This window comes from Oncorhynchus tshawytscha, unplaced genomic scaffold (assembly GCF_018296145.1).
Source record: "Oncorhynchus tshawytscha isolate Ot180627B unplaced genomic scaffold, Otsh_v2.0 Un_contig_5015_pilon_pilon, whole genome shotgun sequence".
NCBI lineage: Eukaryota > Metazoa > Chordata > Actinopteri > Salmoniformes > Salmonidae > Oncorhynchus > Oncorhynchus tshawytscha.
The window spans coordinates 899,236-926,959 of record NW_024609820.1 but is presented as its reverse complement, the minus strand read 5'-3'; the positions used below and the strand labels follow the sequence as shown (position 1 = coordinate 926,959).

At 44.3% G+C, this 27,724-nt stretch overlaps 2 protein-coding genes across 5 annotated transcripts; both read right to left on the bottom strand.

The window, feature by feature from the left end:
* Positions 1–487: 487 nt before the first annotated feature.
* pir (pirin) lies at positions 488–1,086 on the bottom strand (the record flags this gene model as incomplete). Its single annotated transcript, XM_042318991.1, is given in 3 exon segments — positions 488–584; positions 717–795; positions 951–1,086. A coding segment is annotated over 1 exon segment (73 nt), but the record flags the coding sequence as incomplete, so codon positions are not given.
* Positions 1,087–2,770: 1,684 nt separating this feature from the next.
* On the bottom strand, positions 2,771–27,412 carry zgc:113276 (uncharacterized protein LOC553748 homolog). Of its 4 annotated transcripts, none has more exons than XM_042318987.1 (10): positions 26,682–27,412; positions 24,207–24,430; positions 23,536–23,726; positions 23,010–23,225; positions 18,184–18,514; positions 9,963–10,096; positions 7,985–8,224; positions 7,512–7,682; positions 3,968–4,057; positions 2,771–3,388 (listed from the first exon to the last, which is right to left on the bottom strand). In XM_042318987.1, the coding sequence occupies exons 2-10, from the start codon at positions 24,421–24,423 to the stop codon at positions 3,212–3,214; spliced, it is 1,767 nt and encodes a 588-aa protein (XP_042174921.1). In that variant the 5' UTR covers positions 24,424–24,430; positions 26,682–27,412; the 3' UTR covers positions 2,771–3,211. The 4 variants fall into 4 exon arrangements, with proteins under 4 accessions (XP_042174921.1, XP_042174923.1, XP_042174924.1 ...); XM_042318989.1 differs by having other exon boundaries at positions 23,010–23,222; XM_042318990.1 differs by having other exon boundaries at positions 24,243–24,430.
* Positions 27,413–27,724: the final 312 nt, after the last annotated feature.

Here is a 27,724-nt window from a genome sequence, read left to right as displayed (position 1 = left end):
GAGAGACCGAATAGAGAGAGAGAGAGAGACCGACAGAGAGAGACCGAATAGAGAGAGAGAGAGAGACCGAATAGAGAGAGAGAGAGAGAGACCAAATAGAGAGAGAGAGAGAGACCGAATAGAGAGAGAGAGAGAGACAGAGAGAGACCGAATAGAGAGAGAGAGAGAGACCAAATAGAGAGAGAGAGAGAATAGAGAGAGAGAGAGAGAGAGAGAGAGAGAGACCGAATAGAGAGAGACCGAAGAGAGAGAGAGACCGACAGAGAGAGACCGAATAGAGAGAGAGAGAGAATAGACCGACAGAGAGAGACCGAATAGAGAGAGAGAGAGAGAGAGAGACTAGAGAGAGAGAGAGAGAGAGAGAGAAGAGAGAGACTAGAGAGAGAGACCGACAGAGAGAGACCGAATAGAGAGAGAGAGAGACCGAATAGAGAGAGAGAGAGAGAGAGAGACCGACAGAGAGAGAGAGAGAGAATAGAGAGCCTACTCACGGTCTCAAAGCCTCTGTGGGGGTGATCGGGGAAGCCAGATGGCTTTTTGACTTTGAACTCATCCAACATCAAGAAAGGATCCAGGTTAATCAGCTGAAATACATGGATGGACAAGATATCAGCCTACCATGTCATAATATGTGGTTTAGTTTGGTATTTTAAAAGGCTATTATTAAACATGATAAACTAGGCAGATGTATGACAGACAGCATGACAGTAACTCACCTCCTTTCTTCCTATGCTTCTGCGGACATGGGCTCCCACACCTTCTACCTGCTCCACACTCAACACCGTCTTCACAACTCTTCTTATCTAAGACTTTTATTAGGATAATATGGAGTAAAAATACAACATGACAGAGCAATAACAGCATCGGTCTCTAGCTAGGATAAATGAAGTTTAGCGGACTTCTCCGTGGAGTAGAGTTTACTTTGATACACGAAACTCAATGTCACTAACCTTTCAGAAGTTGGATGTGGACTCAACAAGATAATTTACTCCGAATATCAACTACAATCAGACAAGCACGTAATGTAGGCTGTCAAATCCTCCCAGTGTGTCGGCAACAACAGAATTATAAGCCTATCATCTTCCAAGCGCGGTCATGTTTTGTCGCGGTTCCAAAACACTGCATCTGTTGCGCATGTACGGACATGAAGGGCGTGATTGACCGCAAGGGATTCGTTTGAATAAAAAAAAGGGAGGGTTAGTTTATTCTCAGATAAGTAGGGGTGAGGTGCAGTTTATTAGGAAGGGGGGAAGTTTAATCTGAGCTAGGAAGAGGTGAGGTGCAGTTTATTAGGAAGGGGGGAGTTTATTCTGAGCTAGGAAGGGGTGAGGTGCAGTTTATTAGGAAGGGGAGGTGCAGTTTATTCTGAGCTAGGAAGGGGTGAGGTGTAGTTTATTAGGAAGGGGGAGGTGCAGTTTATTAGGAAGGGGGAGTTTATTCTGAGCTAGGAAGGGGTGAGGTGTAGTTTATTAGGAAGGGGGGCTAGGAAGTTTATTCTGAGCTAGGAAGGGGTGAGGTGTAGTTTATTAGGAAGGGGGAGTTTATTCTGAGCTAGGAAGGGGTGAGGTGCAGTTTATTAGGAAGGGGGAGTTTATTCTGAGCTAGGAAGGGGTGAGGTGTAGTTTATTCTCAGATAAGAAGGGGTGAGTTTTATTAAGGAAGGGGGAAGGGGGGAGTTTATTCTGAGCTAGGAAGGGGTGAGGTGTAGTTTATTCTCAGATAAGAAGGGGTGAGGTGCAGTTTATTAGGAAGGGGGAGTTTATTCTGAGCTAGGAAGGGGTGAGGTGTAGTTTATTAGGAAGGGGGAGTTTATTCTGGGGTGAGTTTATTCTCAGATAAGAAGGGGTGAGGTGCAGTTTATTAGGAAGGGGGAGTTTATTCTGAGCTAGGAAGGGGTGAGGTGTAGTTTATTAGGAAGGGGGAGTTTATTCTGAGCTAGGAAGGGGATGAGGGGTGTGCAGTTTATTCTCAAGGGGAGTTTATTCTGAGCTAGGAAGGGTGAGGTGTAGTTTATTAGGAAGGGGGAGTTTATTCTGAGCTAGGAAGGGGTGAGGTGTAGTTTATTAGGAAGGGGGTTTATTAGGAAGTTTATTCTGAGCTAGGAAGGGGTGAGGTGTAGTTTATTAGGCTAGGAAGGGGTGAGGTGTAGTTTATTAGGAAGGGGGAGTTTATTCTGAGCTAGGAAGGGGTGAGGTGTAGTTTATTAGGAAGGGGGAAGTTTATTTATGAGCTAGGAAGGGGTGAGGTGTAGTTTATTAGGAAGGGGGAATTTGAGCTTGAGGTGTAGTGAGCTGAGGAAGAAGGGTGAGGTGTAGTTTATTAGGAAGGGGGAGTTTATTCTGAGCTAGGAAGGGGTGAGGTGTAGTTTATTAGGAAGGGGGAGTTTATTCTGAGCTAGGAAGGGGTGAGGTGTAGTTTATTCTCAGATAAGAAGGGGTGAGGTGCAGTTTATTAGGAAGGGGGAGTTTATTCTGAGCTAGGAAGGGGTGAGGTGTAGTTTATTCTCAGATAAGAAGGGGTGAGGTGCAGTTTATTAGGAAGGGGGAGTTTATTCTGAGCTAGGAAGGGGTGAGGTGTAGTTTATTCTCAGATAAGAAGGGGTGAGGTGCAGTTTATTAGGAAGGGGGGAGTTTATTCTGAGCTAGGAAGGGGTGAGGTGTAGTTTATTAGGAAGGGGAGTTTATTCTGAGCTAGGAAGGGGTGAGGTGTAGTTTATTAGGAAGGGGGAAGTTTATTCTGAGCTAGGAAGGGGTGAGGTGTAGTTTATTAGGAAGGGGGGAGTTTATTCTGAGCTAGGAAGGGGTGAGGTGTAGTTTATTAGGAAGGGGGAAGTTTATTCTGAGCTAGGAAGGGGTGAGGTGTAGTTTATTAGGAAGGGGGAGTTTATTCTGAGCTAGGAAGGGGTGAGGTGTAGTTTATTAGGAAGGGGGAAGTTTATTCTGAGCTAGGAAGGGGTGAGGTGTAGTTTATTAGGAAGGGGAAGTTTATTCTGAGCTAGGAAGGGGTGAGGTGTAGTTTATTAGGAAGGGGGAAGTTTATTCTGAGCTAGGAAGGGGTGAGGTGTAGTTTATTAGGAGGGGGGGGGGGTATTCTGAGCTAGGAAGGGGTGAGGTGTAGTTTATTCTCAGCTAGGAAGGCAGCTGAATCCATGATCTATCGCTGCGTAAATCTCCCTTTGACATCAAAACATTACTTGCGCTAAGGTCTTTAATCATAACCACATCAGCCCGTGCATCTGCTGAATGTATTCTTCGGTGTGTGCTCTCTCCACGGTGGTTTGTGTCCCTGTCCCTCCGTAACCACTCCGGCTGTGCTGGAATATTATGTCCTTCGCGATGCGCGCGCTTGCAGCCTGTCCTCCTGCCAGATTCAGCGCGTGCGGACCAACCTGTTTGTGACAACAAAGGGAATACAGCTGAGTCACACTGACTGTACAGTATTACATAACCAACTGACTCTCTATCGACAAGTACCCTACAAAAGAGATTCTCACATAGGTCTACTTTCCAAGCCATATGTTGCCTATATTTCAGAGCCTATATTGCGGCCTTGAAAGACTAAAGAAAATACAAGTTTATAAATATATCAAAAGGCTATCCCTGCTCTGCTGCGTTTTTGCCAACACTCCATTGGGTTATCATTCCACCCCTCCAAAACCCTGAAAGGCTACTTGTTTTAATCCGGGGCGGCAGGGTAGCCTAGTGGTTAGAGCGTTGGACTAGTAACCGGAAGGTTCTGCCCCCGAACAGGCAGTTAACCCACTGTTCTTAGGCCGTCATTGAAAATAAGAATTTGTTCTTAACTGACTTTTAAAAAATCCATTACCATTTTTTGATTACTTGTGTCTGTCAATTTTTTGACAAATTCCCAGCAATATGAATGAATGAAATATTCTCCCTCTGACATTCCATTCTATTATTTCTACAAAATGTTTTCATTGTGTGATTAACAAAAAATACCAACATACCTGAAGTGCTGTGTACTGTCCCATTAGGTACAGAGGACAGCCTGGAGCCCACTGCAAGCTCTCAGATATACAAGGCCAGCCATCCAGGACCTAAAGTTGAGATACATTGTAATTAGACTTGGATCAAATGCAGGTGACTGTAGTATAGTGGTATAACATAGTATAGTAGTATAATAGTAGTCTATAGTAGTACAGTAGCCATCTATAGTATGGTAGTATAGTATAGTAGTAGCTCATAGTAGTATAGTAGCAGCCTATAGTATAGTAGTATAGTAGCAGCCTATAGTATAGTAGTCGCCCACAGCAGTATAGTAGCAGCCTATATTATTATAGTATAGTAGGAACCTGTAGTATAGTAGTATAGTAGCAGCCTATATTATTATAGTATAGTAGGAACCTATAGTATAGTAGTATAGTAGTAGCCTATAGTATTATAGAATAGTAGGAGCCTACAATAGTATAGGAGAAGCCTATAGTATAGTAGTAACATATAGTACTATAGTATAGTAGTAGCTTATAGTAGTATAGTATAGTAGCACAGTATAGTTGTAACCTATAGTATGGTAGTATAGTATAGTAGTAGCCTATAGGCGTATAGTATAGTTGTATAGTAGCAGCCTATAGTATAGTAGTAGCCTATAGTAGTATAGTATAGTAGTAGCCTATAGTAGTATAGCACAGTCGTAGCCTATAGTATAGCATATTAGTATGGTATGGTATGGTGTAGTAGTAGCCTATAGTATAATAGTATCGTATAGTATAGTATAGTATAGTATAGTATAGTATAGTATAGTATAGTATAGTAATAGCCTACAGTGGTATGGTATAGTAGTGTAGTATAGTAGTAGCCTATAGTGTAGTAGATAAGTATAGCAGTAGCCTATAGTATAGTAGCTTAGTATAGCAGTAGCCTATAGTAGTATATTATAGCCATATAGAAGTAGCCTATAATATAGTAATAGGCTATAGTAGTATAGTGTGGCATAGTAAAGAAGTAGCTTATAGTATTATGGTATAGTATAGTAGTAGGCTATAGTAGTATAGTATAGTAGCCTAGTAGTAGCCTAAAGTATAGTATAATAGTAGCCTATAGTAGTATAGTAGCATAGTAGTAGCCTATAGTAGTATAGTAGTAGCCTATAGTAGTATATTATAGTAGTATAGTATAGTAGTAGCCGATAGTATAGTTGTATTGTGGCGTAGTATAGTAGTAGCATATATTATAGTAGCAGCCCACCGTGGTATAGTATAGTAGTAGCCTATATTAGTATAGTATAGTATTATACTATAGTAGTAGCCTATATTATAGTAGTAGCTATAGTGGTATAGTATAGTAGAATCCTATAGTATAGTAGTATAGTAGTACAGTATTATAGTATAGTATGGTGGTATAGTATAGTAGTAGCCTATACTAGTATAGTATGGTGGTATAGTATAGTAGTAGCCTATATTAGTATAGTATGGTGGTATAGTAGTAGCCTATATTAGTATAGTATGGTGGTATAGTATAGTAGTAGCCTATATTATAGTATGGTGGTATAGCGGTGGTGGAAAAAGTACCCAACTATCATACTTGAGTAAAAGTAAAGAGTCGTAGCCTATAGTATAACATATTAGTATGGTATGGTATGGTGTAGTAGTAGCCTATAGTATAATAGTATCGTATAGTAGTACGGTAGTATAGTATAGTATAGTATAGTATAGTATAGTATAGTATAGTATAGTAATAGCCTACAGTGGTATGGTATAGTAGTGTAGTATAGTAGTAGCCTATAGTATAGTAGATAAGTATAGCAGTAGCCTATAGTATAGTAGCTTAGTATAGCAGTAGCCTATAGTAGTATATTATAGCCATATAGAAGTAGCCTATAGTATAGTAATAGGCTATAGTAGTATAGTATGGCATAGTGTGGCATAGTAAAGAAGTAGCTTATAGTATTATGGTATAGTATAGTAGTAGGCTATAGTAGTATAGTATAGTAGCCTAGTAGTAGCCTAAAGTATAGTATAACAGTAGCCTATAGTAGTATAGTAGCATAGTAGTAGCCTATAGTAGTATAGTAGTAGCCTATAGTAGTATATTATAGTAGTATAGTATAGTAGTAGCCGATAGTATAGTTGTATTGTGGCGTAGTATAGTAGTAGCATATATTATAGTAGAAGCCCACCGTGGTATAGTATAGTAGTAGCCTATATTAGTATAGTATAGTATTATACTATAGTAGTAGCCTATATTATAGTAGTAGCTATAGTGGTATAGTATAGTAGAATCCTATAGTATAGTAGTATAGTAGTACAGTATTATAGTATAGTATGGTGGTATAGTATAGTAGTAGCCTATACTAGTATAGTATGGTGGTATAGTATAGTAGTAGCCTATATTAGTATAGTATGGTGGTATAGTAGTAGCCTATATTAGTATAGTATGGTGGTATAGTATAGTAGTAGCCTATATTATAGTATGGTGGTATAGCGGTGGTGGAAAAAGTACCCAACTATCATACTTGAGTAAAAGTAAAGATACCTAAATAGAAAATGTCTCAAGTAAAAGTCACCCAGTAAAATCTACTTGAGTAATGGTATAAAAGTATTTGGTTTAAAATATACTTAAGTATCAAAAATAAAAGTGTAAATCCTTCTAAATTCCTTATATTAAGCAAACCAGATGGCACCATTTTCTTGTCCAACATTCAGTCATAATTTACAAACAAATCATGTGTGTTTAGTGAGTCTGCCAGATCAGAGGCAGTAGAGATGACCAGGGATGTTCTCTGTTTAGTGAGTCTGCCAGATCAGAGGCAGTAGGGATGACCAGGGATGTTCTCTGTTTAGTGAGTCTACCAGATCAGAGGCAGTAGAGATGACCAGGGATGTTCTCTGTTTAGTGAGTCTGCCAGATCAGAGGCAGTAGGGATGACCAGGGATGTTCTCTGTTTAGTGAGTCTACCAGATCAGAGGCAGTAGAGATGACCAGGGATGTTCTCTGTTTAGTGAGTCTACCAGATCAGAGGCAGTAGAGATGACCAGGGATGTTCTCTGTTTAGTGAGTCCACCAGATCAGAGGCAGTAGAGATGACCAGGGATGTTCTCTGTTTAGTGAGTCTACCAGATCAGAGGCAGTAGGGATGACCATGGATGTTCTCTGTTTAGTGAGTCCACCAGATCAGAGGCAGTAGGGATGACCATGGATGTTCTCTGTTTAGTGAGTCTGCCAGATCAGAGGCAGTAGGGATGACCGGGGATGTTCTCTTGATAAGTGTGTGAATTGGACTATTTTCCTGTCCTACTAAGCATTCAAAATGTAACTTTTGGGTGTCAAGGAAAATGTATGGAGTAAAAAGTACAATATTTTCTTAAGGAATGTAGGGAAGTAAAAGTAAAAGTAGTAAAAAATACTTAAGTAAAAATACTTTAAAGTACTACTTAAGTACTTTACACCACTGTCGTATAGTATAGAAGTATAGTCATTTTGTGGACACAGATTTGATTAAAGATACATGAAAGATTCTTGCAGAGGTTGAGATATGATATGATAGCAGCACACCTGAATAGGGAATTCCTTGATGACAGAAGAGAGCATAGGGTCTTGGTTGACGTCCAGTTTGCATCCTGTAGCCAGCCATATCCTGTCCCCAGTCCAAGTCTCACAGCCATTCTGTCCACACAGTGACAGTCTCCACACCTGGCTTTCATAGCACCACTTAGCTTCAGTCACCTGTAGAACACAACAGGTCATGAATACCTTGGCTCTGCTTTCTCTCTTTCACCAGATTGTGTTGTTTTATGTTTCAAAATGTTAGTTCCAAATGTTAGTTCTCTACTGTGACCCCCAGGCACACACAATCTCTGTGGAGAGAGGTTGGACAGAGGTTGTGTGTGCCTGGGGGTTGCAGTAGAGAGGGTGGACAGAGGTTGTGTGTGCCTGGGGGTCACATTAGTATTAATATTATTGATATCTATTTACCTAGCAGTATTATTCTGACTAGTAGCATTACAATATTATTGTTATTTCTGTACCTGGCAGTATGCTCGGACAGACAGCTGTCCAGTCTGGATGTAGGGCTGCAGGGCTGCGTAGGCCTCAGGTGTAACTGCCCCTCCCTTCCTGGCCTGTCTGATCATGGCCAGTCTCTTATGGACGCTGCTCTCGTTGTAGAACTGGCGCAGGTAGGCCAGGCCGTCCATCTTGATGCCCTGCTCCACATGGGAGTACCGGCCCACCAGGCTTTCCACGTCACCCACGTCAAACTGCTTCAGCTGGGGGAGAGGACCGAGGCAGAGGGGTTTGGGGTTGGAGATCATGGTGGTCTGACTATAACATACTCTTAACATCAAACTGTTTCAGCTGGGGGGGGCACTCTGGAAATGTGATGTATTTCTAGGGGGGCACTCTGGAAATGTGATGTATTTCTAGGGGGCACTCTGGAAATGTGATGTATTTCTAGGGGGCACTCTGGAAATGTGATGTATTTCTAGGGGGCACTCTGGAAATGTGATGTATTTCTAGGGGGCACTCTGGAAATGTGATGTATTTCTAGGGGGGCACTCTGGAAATGTGATGTATTTCTAGGGGGGGACACTCTGGAAATGTGATGTATTTCTAGGGGGGACTCTGGAAATGTGATGTATTTCTAGGGGGCACTCTGGAAATGTGATGTATTTCTAGGGGGGCACTCTGGAAATGTGATGTATTTCTAGGGGCACTCTGGAAATGTGATGTATTTCTAGGGGGCACTCTGGAAATGTGATGTATTTCTAGGGGGCACTCTGGAAATGTGATGTATTTCTAGGGGGGGGCACTCTGGAAATGTGATGTATTTCTAGGGGGCACTCTGGAAATGTGATGTATTTCTAGGGGGCACTCTGGAAATGTGATGTATTTCTAGGGGGCACTCTGGAAATGTGATGTATTTCTAGGGGGCACTCTGGAAATGTGATGTATTTCTAGGGGGGCACTCTGGAAATGTGATGTATTTCTAGGGGGGCACTCTGGAAATGTGATGTATTTCTAGGGGGCACTCTGGAAATGTGATGTATTTCTAGGGGGCACTCTGGAAATGTGATGTATTTATAGGGGGCACTCTGGAAATGTGATGTATTTATAGGGGGGGCACTCTGGAAATGTGATGTATTTCTAGAGTATATATTCAAACAACATGTCTACAAATGAACAAAATCTAAAAGGTACTTTAGAGACATTCATATTGTTAGTTTTAATGTTGAATAAATTCATGTGTAAATTTGTAGTTCACAATATAGACATACTATATTGAATACTCCATATTTTAGAGCACTCTACGAAGAGAGTAATGACACCAAGATGTTGTCTATCTGTCAGTATCTCCCTAGGAGAGGTGGGTGTGGAGTCAGGAGCAGGAGAGCAAGAATTTCAAGAAGGGCCTGTTATTTACTGGTCCGCCAACAAGGTAGAGGACCACAAAAGCAGCCACTAGAAAACAGGAACCCTGTCTAGTGGAAAACGGAGGAACACACTCCTCTGACTAAACTAACGTGCTGGAAAAACAGTCCCGTGAAATAAACCTGCTTAACAGAGAAAACCGCAACCCAAGCCAACGACAGTAACACATTAGCGGGTAGGGCGAGATTAAATACCCCACTGATTAGCCTAAACTAGACACAGGTGAACACAAGACAGACAAAACCAAACGAAAAAGAAAAGGGATCGGTGGCAGCTAGTAGGCCGGCGACGACGACCGCCGAGCGCCTCCCGAACAGGGGGAGGAGCCACCTTCGGTGGAAGGCGTGACAGTATCATGTACGGTTCACAGATTATAGGGTCATATAGGAGGCATGTATACATTTTCACCATGGTTTTCAAAACAATGGTTTGTGCTACAAATGTGAAAGCATATTAAAACCTCCTTGATTCTCCAAATTAAGTTTCTATGTGATAATTCCCAGAACTAACAAGTTTCCACTTCGGGAGGTTTGAAAGATAATTGGGACATGGCCATAGATCTAAACAGAAACAGACCTGTAAGTGTTTGCGCATCACCCAGGTCACATGACTGGCTCCTTGCTGCAGAGCGATGGAGATGACATGAGCGCTGGTCAGGCCTCCACCAACCACCACCACCCTCTGGCCAGGCTCACACACCACATGGGGACCTGATGGATGGAGACAGATTTAGTGACACCACATAGAGACCTGATGGATGGAGAGAGAGTCAGTGACACCACACTGACTCTTAACAGGAACAGAATGTCCAAAACAAATAAGTACTAAGTAAATAAGTTCATTTCTACATTTGATAACTCAAACAGATGCCCAGTCAGTGTGATATTACAGTATTGCAGCCTTTGGCTTGACAGCATGTCATGTCACCTCTACACCAGAAGAGGGCGGTATTGTACAGTGTCATGTCACCTCAACACCAGGAGAGGGCGTTATAGTACAGTGTCATGTCATGTCACCTCAACACCAGGAGAGGGCGTTATAGTACAGTGTCATGTCACCTCAACACCAGGAGAGGGCATTATAGTACAGTGTCATGTCATGTCACCTCAACACCAGGAGAGGGCATTATAGTACAGTGTCATGTCATGTCACCTCAACACCAGGAGAGGGCGTTATAGTACAGTGTCATGTCACCTCAACACCAGGAGAGGGCGTTATAGTACAGTGTCATGTCACCTCAACACCAGGAGAGGGCGTTATAGTACAGTGTCATGTCACCTCAACACCAGGAGAGGGCGTTATAGTACAGTACAGTCATTTCATGTCATGTCACCTCAACACCAGGAGAGGGCATTTCATGTCATGTCACCTCAACACCAGGAGAGGGCATTATAGTACAGTGTCATGTCATGTCACCTCAACACCAGGAGAGGGCGTTATAGTACAGTGTCATGTCACCTCATCACCAGGAGAGGGCATTATAGTACAGTGTCATGTCATGTCACCTCAACACCAGGAGAGGGCGTTATAGTACAGTGAAATGTCACCTCTACACCAGAAGAGGGCGGTATTGTACAGTGTCATGTCACCTCAACACCAGGAGTACAGTGTCATTCACCTCAACACCAGTACATGTCATGTCACCTCAACACCAGGAGAGGGCGTTATAGTACAGTGTCATGTCATGTCACCTCAACACCAGGAGAGGGCGTTATAGTACAGTGTCATGTCATGTCACCTCAACACCAGGAGAGGGCGTTATTTTACAGTGTCATGTCACCTCAACACCAGGAGAGGGCGTTATAGTACAGTGTCATGTCATGTCACCTCAACACCAGGAGAGGGCGTTATAGTACAGTGACATGTCACCTCTACACCAGGAGAGGGCGTTATTGTACAGTGTCATGTCACCTCAACACCAGGAGAGGGCGTTATAGTACAGTGTCATGTCACCTCAACACCAGGAGAGGGCATTATAGTACAGTGTCATGTCATGTCACCTCAACACCAGGAGAGGGCGTTATAGTACAGTGTCATGTCACCTCAACACCAGGAGAGGGCGTTATAGTACAGTGTCATGTCACCTCAACACCAGGAGAGGGCGTTATAGTACAGTTTCATGTCATGTCACCTCAACACCAGGAGAGGGCATTATAGTACAGTGTCATGTCATGTCACCTCAACACCAGGAGAGGGCGTTATAGTACAGTGTCATGTCACCTCATCACCAGGAGAGGGCATTATAGTACAGTGTCATGTCATGTCACCTCAACACCAGGAGAGGGCGTTATAGTACAGTGTCATGTCATGTCACCAGGAGAGGGCAACACAACAGGAGAGGGCGTTATAGTACAGTGTCATGTCACCTCAACACCAGGAGAGGTCATTATAGTACAGTGTCATGTCACCTCAACACCAGGAGAGGACATTATAGTACAGTGTCATGTCATGTCACCTCAACACCAGGAGAGGGCATTATAGTACAGTTTCATGTCATGTGACCTCAACACCAGGAGAGGGCGTTACAGTACAGTGTCATGCCACCTCAACACCAGGAGAGGGCATTATAGTACAGTGTCATGTCACCTCAACACCAGGAGAGGGCATTATAGTACAGTGTCATGTCACCTCAACACCAGGAGAGGGCGTTACAGTACAGTGTCATGCCACCTCAACACCAGGAGAGGGCGTTATAGTACAGTGTCATGTCACCTCAACACCAGGAGAGGGCGTTATAGTACAGTGTCAGTGTCATGTCACCTCAACACCAGGAGAGGGCGTTAGTACAGTGTCATGTCACCTCAACACCAGGAGAGGGCGTTTTACAGTGTCATGTCACCTCAACACCAGGAGAGGGCGTTATAGTACAGTGTCATGTCACCTCAACACCAGGAGAGGGCGTTATAGTACAGTGTCATGTCATGTCACCTCAACACCAGGAGAGGGCGTTATAGTACAGTGACATGTCACCTCTACACCAGAAGAGGGCGGTATTGTACAGTGTCATGTCACCTCTACACCAGAAGAGGGCGGTATTGTACAGTGTCATGTCACCTCAACACCAGGAGAGGGCGTTATAGTACAGTGTCATGTCATGTCACCTCAACACCAGGAGAGGGCGTTATAGTACAGTGTCATGTCACCTCAACACCAGGAGAGGGCGTTATAGTACAGTGTCATGTCATGTCACTCAACACCAGGAGAGGGCGTTATAGTACAGTGTCATGTCATGTCACCTCAACACCAGGAGAGGGCGTTATAGTACAGTGTCATGTCACCTCTACACCAGGAGAGGGCGGTATTGTACAGTGTCATGTCACCTCAACACCAGGAGAATGCGTTATTGTACAGTGTCATGTCACCTCAACACCAGGAGAGGGCGTTATAGTACAGTGTCATGTCATGTCACCTCAACACCAGGAGAGGGCGTTATAGTACAGTGTCATGTCACCTCAACACCAGGAGAGGGGGCGTTATAGTCACAGTGTCATGTCACCTCAACACCAGGAGAGGGCGTTATAGTACAGTGTCATGTCATGTCACCTCAACACCAGGAGAGGGCGTTATAGTACAGTGTCATGTCACCTCAACACCAGGAGAGGGCATTATGTCAGTACAGTGTCATGTCATGTCACCTCAACACCAGGAGAGGGCGTTATAGTACAGTGTCATGTCACCTCAACACCAGGAGAGGGCGTTATAGTACAGTGTCATGTCACCTCAACACCAGGAGAGGGCGTTATAGTACAGTGTCATGTCACCTCAACACCAGGAGAGGGCGTTATTGTACAGTGTCATGTCACCTCAACACCAGGAGAGGGCATTATAGTACAGTGTCATGTCACACTCAACACCAGGAGAGGGCATTATAGTACAGTGTCATGTCATGTCACCTCAACACCAGGAGAGGGCATTATAGTACAGTGTCATGTCACCTCAACACCAGGAGAGGGCGTTATAGTACAGTGTCATGTCACCTAAACACCAGGAGAGGGCATTATAGTACATTGTCATGTCATGTCACCTCAACACCAGGAGAGGGCGTTATAGTACAGTGTCATGTCATCTCAACACCAGGAGAGGGCGTTATAGTACAGTGTCATGTCACCTCTACACCAGAAGAGGGCGGTATTGTACAGTGTCATGTCACCTCAACACCAGGAGAGGGCGTTATAGTACAGTGTCATGTCACCTCAACACCAGGAGAGGGCGTTATAGTACAGTGTCATGTCATGTCACCTCAACACCAGGAGAGGGCATTATAGTACAGTGTCATGTCACCTCAACACCAGGAGAGGGCGTTATAGTACAGTGTCATGTCACCTCAACACCAGGAGAGGGCCAGTGTCATGTCACCTCAACACCAGGAGAGGGCATTATAGTACAGTGTCATGTCATGTCACCTCAACACCAGGAGAGGGCGTTATAGTACAGTGTCATGTCACCTCAACACCAGGAGAGGGCGTTATAGTACAGTGTCATGTCACCTCAACACCAGGAGAGGGCGTTATAGTACAGTGTCATGTCACCTCAACACCAGGAGAGGGCGTTATAGTACAGTGTCATGTCACCTCAACACCAGGAGAGGGCGTTATAGTACAGTGTCATGTCACCTCATCACCAGGAGAGGGCATTATAGTACAGTGTCATGTCATGTCACCTCAACACCAGGAGAGGGCGTTATAGTACAGTGAAATGTCACCTCTACACCAGAAGAGGGCGGTATTGTACAGTGTCATGTCACCTCAACACCAGGAGAGTGCGTTATTGTACAGTGTCATGTCACCTCAACACCAGGAGAGGGCGTTATAGTACAGTGTCATGTCACCTCAACACCAGGAGAGGGCGTTATAGTACAGTGTCATGTCACCTCAACACCAGGAGAGGGCGTTATAGTACAGTGTCATGTCATGTCACCTCAACAACAGGAGAGGGCATAATTTTACAGCGTCATGTCACCTAAACACCAGGAGAGGGTGTTATTGTACAGTGTCATGTCACCTCAACACCAGGAGAGGGCGTTATAGTACAGTGTCATGTCATGTCACCTCAACACCAGGAGAGGGCGTTATAGTACAGTGACATGTCACCTCTACACCAGAAGAGGGCGGTATTGTACAGTGTCATGTCACCTCAACACCAGGAGAATGCGTTATTGTACAGTGTCATGTCACCTCAACACCAGGAGAGGGCGTTATAGTACAGTGTCATGTCATGTCACCTCAACACCAGGAGAGGGCGTTATAGTACAGTGTCATGTCACCTCAACACCAGGAGAGGGCGTTATAGTACAGTGTCATGTCACCTCAACACCAGGAGAGGGCGTTATAGTACAGTGTCATGTCATGTCACCTCAACACCAGGAGAGGGCGTTATAGTACAGTGTCATGTCACCTCAACACCAGGAGAGGGCGTACAGTGTCATGTCACCTCACAGTGTCATGTCACACTCAACACCAGGAGAGGGCGTTATAGTACAGTGTCATGTCACCTCAACACCAGGAGAGGGCGTTATAGTACAGTACACCAGTGTCATGTCACCTCAGTGTCAACACCAGGAGAGGGCGTTATAGTACAGTGTCATGTCATGTCACCTCAACACCAGGAGAGGGCGTTATAGTACAGTGTCATGTCACCTCAACACCAGGAGAGGGCGTTATAGTACAGTGTCATGTCATGTCACCTCAACACCAGGAGAGGGCGTTATTGTACAGTGTCATGTCACCTCAACACCAGGAGAGGGCATTATAGTACATTGTCATGTCATGTCACCTCAACACCAGGAGAGGGCGTTATAGTACAGTGTCATGTCACCTCAACACCAGGAGAGGGCGTTATAGTACAGTGTCATGTCACCTCAACACCAGAAGAGGGCGTTATAGTACAGTGTCATGTCACCTCTACACCAGAAGAGGGCGGTATTGTACAGTGTCATGTCACCTCAACACCAGGAGAGGGCATTATTGTACAGTGTCATGTCACCTAAACACCAGGAGAGGGCATTATAGTACAGTGTCATGTCATGTCACCTCAACACCAGGAGAGGGCATTATAGTACAGTGTCATGTCACCTCAACACCAGGAGAGGGCATTATAGTACAGTGTCATGTCACCTCAACACCAGGAGAGGGCATTATAGTACAGTGTCATGTCATGTCACCTCAACACCAGGAGAGGGCGTTATAGTACAGTGTCATGTCACCTCTACACCAGAAGAGGGCGGTATTGTACAGTGTCATGTCAATACACCAGGAGAGGGCGGTATTGTACAGTGTCATGTCACCTCTACAACAGGAGAGGGCGGTATTGTACAGTGTCATGTCACCTAAACACCAGGAGAGGGCATTATAGTACAGTGTCATGTCATGTCACCTCAACACCAGGAGAGGGCGTTATAGTACAGTGTCATGTCATGTCACCTCAACAACAGGAGAGGGCATAATTTTACAGTGTCATGTCACCTAAACACCAGGAGAGGGTGTTATTGTACAGTGTCATTTCACCTCAACACCAGGAGAGGGCGTTATAGTACAGTGTCATGTCACCTCAACACCAGGAGAGGGCATTATAGTACAGTGTCATGTCACCTCAACACCAGGAGAGGGCGTTATTGTACAGTGTCATGTCACCTCAACACCAGGAGAGGGCGTTATAGTACAGTGTCATGTCACCTCAACACCAGGAGAGGGCGTATAGTACAGTGTCATGTCACCTCAACACCAGGAGAGGGCGTTATAGTACATGTCATGTCACCTCAACACCAGAAGAGGGCGTTATAGTACAGTGTCATGTCACCTCAACACCAGGAGAGGGCGTTATAGTACAGTGTCATGTCACCTCTACACCAGAAGAGGGCGGTATTGTACAGTGTCATGTCACCTCAACACCAGGAGAGGGCGTTATAGTACAGTGTCATGTCATGTCACCTCAACACCAGGAGAGGGCGTTATAGTACAGTGTCATGTCACCTCAACACCAGGAGAGGGCGTTATAGTACAGTGTCATGTCACCTCAACACCAGGAGAGGGCGTTATAGTACAGTGTCATGTCATGTCACCTCAACACCAGGAGAGGGCGTTATAGTACAGTGTCATGTCACCTCAACACCAGGAGAGGGCATTATAGTACAGTGTCATGTCATGTCACCTCAACACCAGGAGAGGGCGTTATAGTACAGTGTCATGTCACACTCAACACCAGGAGAGGGCATTATAGTACAGTGTCATGTCATGTCACCTCAACACCAGGAGAGGGCGTTATAGTACAGTGTCATGTCACCTCAACACCAGGAGAGGGCATTATAGTACAGTGTCATGTCACCTCAACACCAGGAGAGGGCATTATAGTACAGTGTCATGTCACCTCAACACCAGGAGAGGGCATTATAGTACAGTGTCATGTCATGTCACCTCAACACCAGGAGAGGGCATTATAGTACAGTGTCATGTCACCTCAACACCAGGAGAGGGCGTTATAGTCAGTGTCATGTCATGTCACCTCAACACCAGGAGAGGGCGTTATAGTACAGTGACATGTCACCTCTACACCAGAAGAGGGCGGTAGTACAGTGTCATGTCACCTCAACACCAGAAGAGGGCGGTATACAGTACAGTGTCATGTCACCTCAACACCAGGAGAGGGCGGTATTGTACAGTGTCATGTCACCTCAACACCAGGAGAGGGCGTATAGTACAGTGTCATGTCACCTCAACACCAGGAGAGGGCGTTATAGTACAGTGTCATGTCACCTCAACACCAGGAGAGGGCGTTATAGTACAGTGTCATGTCACCTCAACACCAGGAGAGGGCATTATTTTACAGTGTCATGTCACCTCAAACACCAGGAGAGGGCGTTATTGTACAGTGTCATGTCACAACACCAGGAGAGGGCATTATAGTGTCATGTCACCTCAACACCAGGAGAGGGCGTTAGTGTCATGTCATGTCACCTCAACACCAGGAGAGGGTGTTATAGTACAGTGTCATGTCACCTCAACACCAGGAGAGGGCGGTATTGTACAGTGTCATGTCACCTCTACAACAGGAGAGGGCGTTATAGTACAGTGTCATGTCACCTCAACACCAGAAGAGGGTGTTATAGTACAGTGTCATGTCACCTCTACACCAGAAGAGGGCGGTATTGTACAGTGTCATGTCACCTCTACACCAGGAGAGGGCGGTATTGTACAGTGTCATGTCACCTCAACAACAGGAGAGGGCGGTATTGTACAGTGTCATGTCACCTCAACACCAGGAGAGGGCATTATTGTACAGTGTCATGTCACCTAAACACCAGGAGAGGGCATTATAGTACAGTGTCATGTCATGTCACCTCAACACCAGGAGAGGGCGTTATAGTACAGTGTCATGTCATGTCACCTCAACAACAGGAGAGGGCATAATTTTACAGTGTCATGTCATATCACCTCTACACCAGGAGAGGGCATTATTGTACAGTGTCATGTCATGTCACCTCAACACCAGGAGAGGATGTTATTGTACAGTGTCATGTCACCTCAACACCAGGAGAGGGCGTTATAGTACAGTGTCATGTCACCTCAACACCAGGAGAGGGCGTTATAGTACAGTGTCATGTCACCTCAACACCAGGAGAGGACATTATAGTACAGTGTCATGTCATGTCACCTCTACACCAGGAGAGGGCATTATTGTACAGTGTCATGTCATGTCACCTCAACACCAGGAGAGGACATTATAGTACAGTGTCATGTCATGTCATGTGGAGACATATCAGATAGATAGCTATCAATAGGAGCGGATTCTCATCTCAACCAACCTGATGAGAGAGAAGAAGAACTCTCTTCCTGTTCCTGGTTCTGGCTTCTTGGTTCCTGTTGCCGTGTTGACCGTGAGTGGTGGTGCATGAGCTGCACGGTGTGCTGTAGGCGTTCCTCAGGGTAGCTCTCCGCTATGGACGACACCCAGAAAGGAATGTTGGCCATCTGGGCACGGGTCGGCCCGGTCGCCATGACTACACGCCTTGCCTCGAGGACGTCCCCGTTCTGAAGGAATACCCTGAATGATGTCACAATTCCTTCTGACATGACAGGTGTCAGTCTGTCCACTGTGCCCTTTGTCAGGACACTGTCCAGGCCATATTTGTCCACCTGGATAGAGTATTGTTGTTGTATAGTTATTTTGTTCTGGGTGATTTGAGTTGATGGCTAATAGATTACATGCACACACATGTTACATTATATATCACAAGTTCATAGATTTTAATGCACAACTACAGTGGCAAATAAAAGTATATGAACCCTTTGGAATTACAGTTGAAGTCTGAAGTTTACACACACCTTAGCCAAATACATTTAAACTCACTTTACAATTTACAGTTTACAATTTACAATTTACAGTTTACTCAGTCACAATTCCTGACATTTAATACTAGTAAAAATGTCCTGTCTTAGGTCAGTTAGGATCACCACTTCAAGAATGTGAAATGTTAGAATAATCGTAGAGAGAATTATTTATTTCAGCTTTTATTTCTTTCATCACATTCCCAGTGGGTCAGAAGTTTACATACCAAATACTAATTGAGTGTAGCATTGCCTTTAAATTATATTTATTGGGTCAAACATTTCGGGGAGCCTTCCACAAACTTCCCACAATAAGTTGGGGGAATTTTGGCCCATTCCTCCTGACAGAGTTGGTGTAACTGAGTCAGGTTTGTAGGCCTCCTTGCTCGGACACGCTTTACCAGTTCTGCCTACAAATTTTCTATGGGATTGAGGTCAGGGCTTTGTGATGGCCCTCCAATACCTTGACTTTGTTGTCCTTAAACCATTTTGCCACAACTTTGGAAGTATGCTTGGGGTCATTGTCCATTTGGAAGACCCTTTTGCGACCAAGCTTTGACTTCCTGACTGATGTCTTGAGATGTTGCTTCAATATATCCACATCATTTTCCATCCTCGTGATGCCATCTATTTTGTGAAGTGCACCTGGCCCTCCTGCAGCAAAGCACCCCACAACATGATGCTGACACCCCCGTGCTTCACGGTTGAGCTGTGTTCTTCGGCTTGCAAGCCTCCCCCTTTTTCCTCCAAACATGGTCATAACGATGGTCATTATGAACAAACAGTTCTATTTTTGTTTCATCAGACCAGAGGAAATTTCTCCAAAAAGTATGATCTTTGTCCCCAAATACATCCACAGGTACACCTCCAATTTACTCAAATGATGTCAATTAGCCTATCAGAAGCTTCTAAAGCCATGACATAATTTTCGGGAGTTTTCCAAGCTTTTTAAAGGCACAGTCAACTTACTGTATGTAAACTTCTGACCCACTGGAATTGTGATACAGTGAATTATAAGTTAAATAATCTGTCTGTAAACAATTGTTGGAAAAATTATCTGTGTCATGCATAAAGTAGATGTCCTATCCGATTTGCCAAAACTATAGTTTGTTAACAAGACATTTTGGAGTGGTTGAAAAACAAGTTTTAATGACTCCAACCTAAGTGTGTGTAAACTTCCGACTTCAACTGTACCTGGATTTCTGCATAAATTGGTCATCAAATTTGATCTGATCTTCATCTAAGTCTCAACAATGTGCTTAAACTAATAACACACAAATTATTGTATTTATCTTGTCTATATTGAATACATAATTTAAACATTCACAGTGTAGGTTGGAAAACGCTAGGTTAAAACCTTTTACGGCTAGGGGTTCCGCTAGCGGAATGTTTCATTTAAACATTCACAGTGTAGGTTGGAAAACGCTAGGTTAAAACCTTTTACGGCTAGGGGTTCTGCTAGCGGAATGTTTCATTTAAACATTCACAGTGTAGGTTGGAAAACGCTAGGTTAAAACCTTTTACGGCTAGGGGTTCCGCTAGCGGAATGTTTCGACAACATCCGGTGAAATGGCAGAGCGCGAAATTCCCCCAAAAATATTAAAAATATTTAACTTTCATACATTCACAAGTTCAACACACCAAATTAAAGCTTAACTTTTTGCTAATCTAGCCACTGTGTCAGATTTCAAAAAGGCTTTGCGGCGAAAGCAAACCATGCTATTATCTGAGGACAGCACCCCATCAAACAAACACAGACAATCATATTTCATCCCGCCAGGCGCGACACAAAACTCAGAAATAACGATATAATTCATGCCTTACCTTTGAAGATCTTGTTCTGTTGGCACTCCAATATGTCCCATAAACATCATAAATGGTCCTTTTGTTCAATTAATTCTGTCGTTATATCTCCAAAATGTCCATTGATTAAAAAAAACACTGGTTCCAACTTGCACAACATGACTACAAAATATCTAATAAATTACCTGCAATCTTGATCCAAACAACTTTCCTAATACAACTTTAGGTATTTTATAACGTAAATAATCGGTACAATTTAAGACGGGATAAACTGTGTTCAATAGCAGATAAAAACAATGTGGAGCGAGCTTTTGGGTCGCGGGCCCCAACCACAACAGTACACTAGACTCGACCCTCATTCTGAACAGCCCTACTTCTTCATTACTCAAAGGAAAAACATCAATCAATTTCTAAAGACTGTTGACATCCAGTGGAAGTGATAGGTACTGCAAGCAAGTGCGTTAGAAATGTAGATCCACATAGAAACCCCACTGAAAAGAGAGTAACCTCTAAATAAAACATCCCTGGATGGTTTGTCCTCTGGGTTTCGCCTGCCAAATAAGTTCTGTTATACTCACAGACATAATTTTAACAGTTTTAGAAACTTTAGAGTGTTTTCTATCCAAATCTACCAATTAGATTTGCATATCCTAGCTTCTGGGCCTGAGTAGTAGGCAGTTTACTTTGGGCACGCTTTTCATCCGGACGTGAAAATACCGCCCCCTAGCCTGAAGAGGTATTAATGACTTCTCCAAAAGCTAATTGGAGTCAGGAGTCAGCTAACCTGGATTCCAATCAATGAGATGAGATTGGAGATGTTGGTTAGAGCTGCCTCGCCCTATAAAAACACTCATAAAATTTGAGGTTGCTATTCACAAGAGGCATTGCCTGATGTGAACCATGTCTCGAACAAAAGAGATCTCAGAAGACCTAAGATTAAGAATTGTTGACCTGCATGAAGCTGGAAAGGGTTACAAAAGTATCTCTAAAAGCCTTGATGTTCATCAGTCCACGGTAAGACAAATAGTCTATAAATGGAGAAAGTTCAGCACTGTTGCTCCTCTCCCTAGGAGTGTCCGTCCTGCAAAGATTACTGCAAGAGTACAGCTCAGAATGCTCAATGAGGTTAAGAAGAATCCTAGAGTGTCAGCTAAAGACTTACAGAAATCTCTGGAACATGCTAATATCTCTGACGAGTCTACGATACGTAAAACACTAAACAAGAATGGTGTTCATGGGAGGACACCACGGAAGAATCCACCGCTGTCCATAAAAAACATTGCTGCACGTCTGAAGAGCACCTGGATGTTCCACTGTGCTTCTGGGAAAATATTCTGAGAACAGATTAAACTCAAATTGAGTTGTTTGGAAGGAACACACAACACTATGTGTGGAGAAAAAAAGGCACAGCACACCAACATCAAAACCTCATCCAAACTGTAAAGTTTGGTGGAGGGAGTATCATGGTTTGGGGCTGCTTTGCTGCCTCAGGGCCTGGACAGATTGCTATCATCAACGGAAAAATGTATTCCCAAGTTTATCAAGACATTTATCAGGAGAATGTAAGGCTCTGTTCACCAATTGAAGCTCAACAGAAGGTGGGTGATGCAACAGGACAACGACCCAAAACACAGAAGTAAATCAACAACAGAAGAAAATACGCCTTCTGGAGTGGCCCAGTCAGAGTCCTGACCTCAACCCGATTGAGAGTCTGTGGCATGGCCTCAAGAGAGCAGTTCACACCAGACATCCCAAGAATATTGCTGAACTGAAACAGTTTTGTAAAGACGAATGGTCCAAAATTCCTCCTGACCGTTGTGCAGGTCTGATCCTCAACTACAGAAAACGTTTGGTTGAGGTTATTGCTGCCAAAGGAGGGTCAACCAGTTATTAAATCCAAGGGTTCACATACTTCTCCCACCCTGCACTGTGAATGTTTACACGGTGTGTTCAATAAAGACATGAAAACGTATCATTGTGTGTTGTTAGTTTAAGCAGACTGTGTTTGTCTATTTTTGTGACCTAGATGAAGATCAGATCACATTGTATGACCACTTTATGCAGACATGCGGGTATTTCCAAAGGGTTCACATACTTTTTCTTGCAGCTGTACATAAACCCTACAATAGAGCAAGCATTCACTGTAAAACTCACATTCACTATCATTAGTAGTCATCAAGTGTATTAGTGCAGGTCTGGAACAAAAGCCTGCAACCCCAGTAGCTCTCCAGCAGGAGGGTTAGTTGACCACTCCCAGGTAAGTCCTACTTGTGTCACACAGAGAAGCATCACTGTTATTGCACAATTTTGTGTAGTGGAGGGACTCACATATGTTTAGTATGGTGCAGGGTTGGGGTCAATTCCATTTCAATTCCAATTGGAAGTTCAGTTTACTTCCTGAATTGACTGAACTGAAATGGGATTCACCCCAATGATGGTATGGTGCCTTTTCACTTCAACTCAACTCAAGCCACGGCCAGCGTGCATCTCCATCTCCGACCTGCTGCATGAAGAAGTCCACACTGAGCCTGGTGCCTGGCAGGCTAAAGTACAGGCTCTTCTGTAGGCCTCTGCTGCTGCTCAGTCTCCTCCTGTCCTTCTTGCCCAGACGCATGTCGTTGAAGAAGGCGTTCTCATCCAGAATGAAGGTGTGGTCAGGGAGGCAGTGTAGCTCCGCTGTCCGATCCTTCTCCAGAACAAACTCCTGCAAAGCCTTCTGGGAGGAACCAAGACAAAGGGATTATAGGCAAAAACAAGTACCCTGCCTGAATTGACTGGATTGAAAACTGAAGTGACCTCAACTCGCGTTGTCCAGAAGGAACCATTCATTCAACCCTACAGCAGGGACCATCAACCTTGTTGAGTGTGTGTGTGTCTGTGTGCACCAGGGTGTGTGAGCGAAGGTGAGGGATGTACCTTATTGAGTGGGTCTGTGTGCACCAGGGTGTGTGAGCGAAGGTGAGGGATATACCTTATTGAGTGGGTCTGTGTGCACCAGGGTGTGTGAGCGAAGGTGAGGGATGTACCTTATTGAGTGGGTCTGTGTGCACCAGGGTGTGTGAGCGAAGGTGAGGGATGTTGAGTGCTCTGAACTGGCTCTCCCACAGCGAGGTCCATGCTCCGTATGAGTCCACCACTCTGAAGGCCAGCGGAGGGCAGGATGTAACTGACTCTGGGTCTGGAGCGGCCTGCTCCTCTGGCTCGGCTGTCTGCTGTCCTGGGAGATATTACACACCTGTCAACCAGACAGCATCGCCAGCAGAACGGTGTGAACTGGAGAGACTAAAATACAGTCTATACAGTCAAATTAAGCCTACACCTTCAACCTCGACTAAAAACCACTTTGAATGGAGATTTTCTTTTTAGTCTAAGAGACTGGATCTGGGCCCGGCTTGGAGTGGCCTGCTCCTCAGCTGGCTGTTGTCATGGGGATGGGGAGAGATTAGAGACCTGTCAAACAGAGAGCACCAACAGCATGCTGTACACTATATGTGTAGGGAGATTAGAGAGGAATGTCTCTCCTAACTGAAATCAAGAAAGGCCAAAATGTGAGGAAAAACATCGGTCTACTTTCTGGGATGTTTTCCTGGACCCAGATCCCGCCGACGTCGAGCCCCTGACTAAAACGCCCTTTTAATAAACATTCACTCTTTAGTCTGGGAACAGGCTTCATCTGGGCCCTTTATGAAAAGCTCACGTAAAAAACATTGAGCTGCAGTGTAGTTATCCTCACGGGTAGCTCCTCCTCTCTTGCTCTTAGAGCGGCTGGTCTTGGCCCTGCCCTGGCTGAACTGGATCCCCTGGAGGATGTCTGTGTTGGGGGGAGGTGGGGACAGGGCCTGGTCTGGACAGGACAGCAAGGTGGCCAGGGTCAGGGCCTGGGGTCCTCCACCTATTATCAGGACGTCCAACATCACACTGCTGGCATGAGACAAACACCAGCACAGAAAAAAAGTTACAAAATCTAAATCAAATTTTAAAAAACATTCTAGTCCTTGGTTAACAACAGGTGTAGACTAACAGTGAAATGCTTCCTGACGGTCCTTCCCAACCATCCTTCCTGACCTGACCGTCCTTCCCAACCATCCTTCCTGACCTGACCGTCCTTCCCAACCATCCTTCCTGACCTGACCGTCCTTCCCAAACATCCTTCCTGACCTGACCGTCCTTCCCAAACATCCTTCCTGACCTGACCGTCCTTCCCAACCATCCTTCCTGACCTGACCGTCCTTCCCAAACATCCTTCCTGACCTGACCGTCCTTCCCAACCATCCTTCCTGACCTGACCGTCCTTCCCAACCATCCTTCCTGACCTGACCGTCCTTCCCAACCATCCTTCCTGACCTGACCGTCCTTCCCAAACATCCTTCCTGACCTGACCGTCCTTCCCAACCATCCTTCCTGACCTGACCGTCCTTCCCAACCATCCTTCCTGACCTGACCGTCCTTCCCAACCATCCTTCCTGACCTGACCGTCCTTCCCAACCATCCTTCCTGACCTGACCGTCCTTCCCAAACATCCTTCCTGACCTGACCGTCCTTCCCAACCATCCTTCCTGACCTGACCGTCCTTCCCAACCATCCTTCCTGACCTGACCGTCCTTCCCAACCATCCTTCCTGACCTGACCGTCCTTCCCAACCATCCTTCCTGACCTGACCGTCCTTCCCAACCATCCTTCCTGACCTGACCGTCCTTCCCAACCATCCTTCCTGACCTGACCGTCCTTCCCAACCATCCTTCCTGACCTGACCGTCCTTCCCAACCATCCTTCCTGACCTGACCGTCCTTCCCAAACATCCTTCCTGACCTGACCGTCCTTCCCAACCATCCTTCCTGACCTGACCGTCCTTCCCAACCATACGGAGAAACAGAAAGAGAAATAACAGAAAGATAATAACACAAGGAATAAATCCCCAATGAGAAGCAATAACTTGGCTGTTTACACAGAGTACCAGAACTGAGTCAATGATAACTTGGCTGTTTACACAGAGTACCAGAACTGAGTCAATGATAACTTGGCTGTTTACACAGAGTACCAGTACTGAGTCAATGATAACTTGGCTGTTTACACAGAGTACCAGAACTGAGTCAATGATAACTTGGCTGTTTACACAGAGTACCAGAACTGAGTCAATGATAACTTGGCTGTTTACACAGAGTACCAGAACTGAGTCAATGATAACTTGGCTGTTTACACAGAGTACCAGTACTGAGTCAATGATAACTTGGCTGTTTACACAGAGTACCAGAACTGAGTCAATGATAACTTGGCTGTTTACACAGAGTACCAGAACTGAGTCAATGATAACTTGGCTGTTTACACAGAGTACCAGTACTGAGTCAATGATAACTTGGCTGTTTACACTGAGTACCAGTACTGAGTCAATGATAACTTGGCTATATAGACAGAGTATCAGTACTAAGTCAATGATAACTTGGCTATATAGACAGAGTATCAGTACTAAGTCAATGATAACTTGGCTATATACACAGAGTACCAGTACGAGTCCATGTGCACAGGTACAAGGTAATTGAGGTAGATATGTACATATAGGTAGGGATACAGTGACTAGTCAACAGGATAGATAATAAACAGTAACAACAGTATACTGTAGGTAGGGGTAACAGGATAGATAGTAAACAGTAGCAGCAGTGATGAGTCAAAAGAGTTAGTGTGAAGAGAGTCATTGCAGATAGTCCAGGTAGCTATTTGGTTAACACTTTAACTAAGTATTTAGCAGTCTTATGGCTTGGGAGTAGAGACTGTTCATATAACACACACATATGCAGGTATGCACACACACAACCACACTCACACACACACACACACACACACACACACACACACACACACACACACACACACACACACACACACAATGTCAATCTCTAACTCTCCACTGCAAAGTACTACCCAGCAAAACAGTGAGTGATTTTGAGACCACTAAGCCTTCCAGAAGGATCTCTACCCTACCGGAATGTGTGGCAGTTTAAGATTTCATGCCAACACTACAAGCCTACTGCTTCAGATATATTTTCACTTACCATAGGCTAGTTAGTCATTTAGCTACCTAAAAAGTACCAAGAACAAGTAAACACATAACAGTACCTCGTTGAACTTTCAGTATCTGTCAACTCAGTTTGTCAAACACAAAAACAAAACACAGTACCTTATTAATAAGATTCCAGTATCTGTCAATTCAGTTGGTCAAAATACGCAAAGCCTCCAACAGTCACAGTGTGTCAACATAAAACAGTCAACATATACTACGGCTGAAAACAACTATGCCTGAAAACAATGAATACTAAGGCTGAAAACAATGAATACTAAGGCTGAAAACAATGAATACTAAGGCTGAAAACAATGAATACTAAGGCTGAAAACAATGAATACTAAGGCTGAAAACAATGAATACTAAGGCTGAAAACAACATATACTAAGGCTGAAAACAATGAATACTAAGGCTGAAAACAATGAATACTAAGGCTGAAAACAATGAATACTAAGGCTGAAAACAATGAATACTAAGGCTGAAAACAATGAATACTAAGGCTGAAAACAATGAATACTAAGGCTGAAAACAACATATACTAAGGCTGAAAACAATGAATACTAAGGCTGAAAACAATGAATACTAAGGCTGAAAACAACGAATACTAAGGCTGAAAACAACGAATACTAAGGCTGAAAACAACATATACTAAGGCTGAAAACAACATATACTAAGGCTGAAAACAACATATACTAAGGCTGAAAACAATGAATACTAAGGCTGAAAACAATGAATACTAAGGCTGAAAACAATGAATACTAAGGCTGAAATCAATTAAGGCTGAAAACAACTAAAGATGAAAATGGTGGTAGCCAGCCCACAGCTGGTCAGGGCTGAAACCCTATCTACCTCAGGCATCTATAGACACAGTTGAGTGTCATTGGCTACCAGGAGGGCTCTCAAAATAGCCTTGTCGTAAAGAAGGGGGGGGGGGGTGCTCTGAACTGTCTCACACTCTCACAGCTTATTACCACTGTTATCTAAACTGACTTGATACTGTCCACCAATGGTGCTCCCTGAACCTATGACATCATAGGATTGATATTGAAAAAAATATAACAGCACTTTAGTCGTTTTTTAGACCACTAGACTTTAGACCACTAGAACCAGCAACCTTCTGGCTATTAGTCCTTCGCTCTAACCTCTAGGCTACCTAGCAA

Coding starts and splice junctions, on each gene's coding strand:
- zgc:113276 (XM_042318987.1), bottom strand. CDS start 24,423: ATGTTGGACGTCCTGATAATAGGTGGAGGACCCCAGGCCCTGACCCTG. Junction 23,727..24,206: donor TGCAGCTCAATGTTTTTTAC/GTGAGCTTTTCA, acceptor AATATCTCCCAG/GACAGCAGACAGCCGAGCCA. Junction 7,683..7,984: donor CTGTCCGAGCATACTGCCAG/GTACAGAAATAA, acceptor TGTGTTCTACAG/GTGACTGAAGCTAAGTGGTG.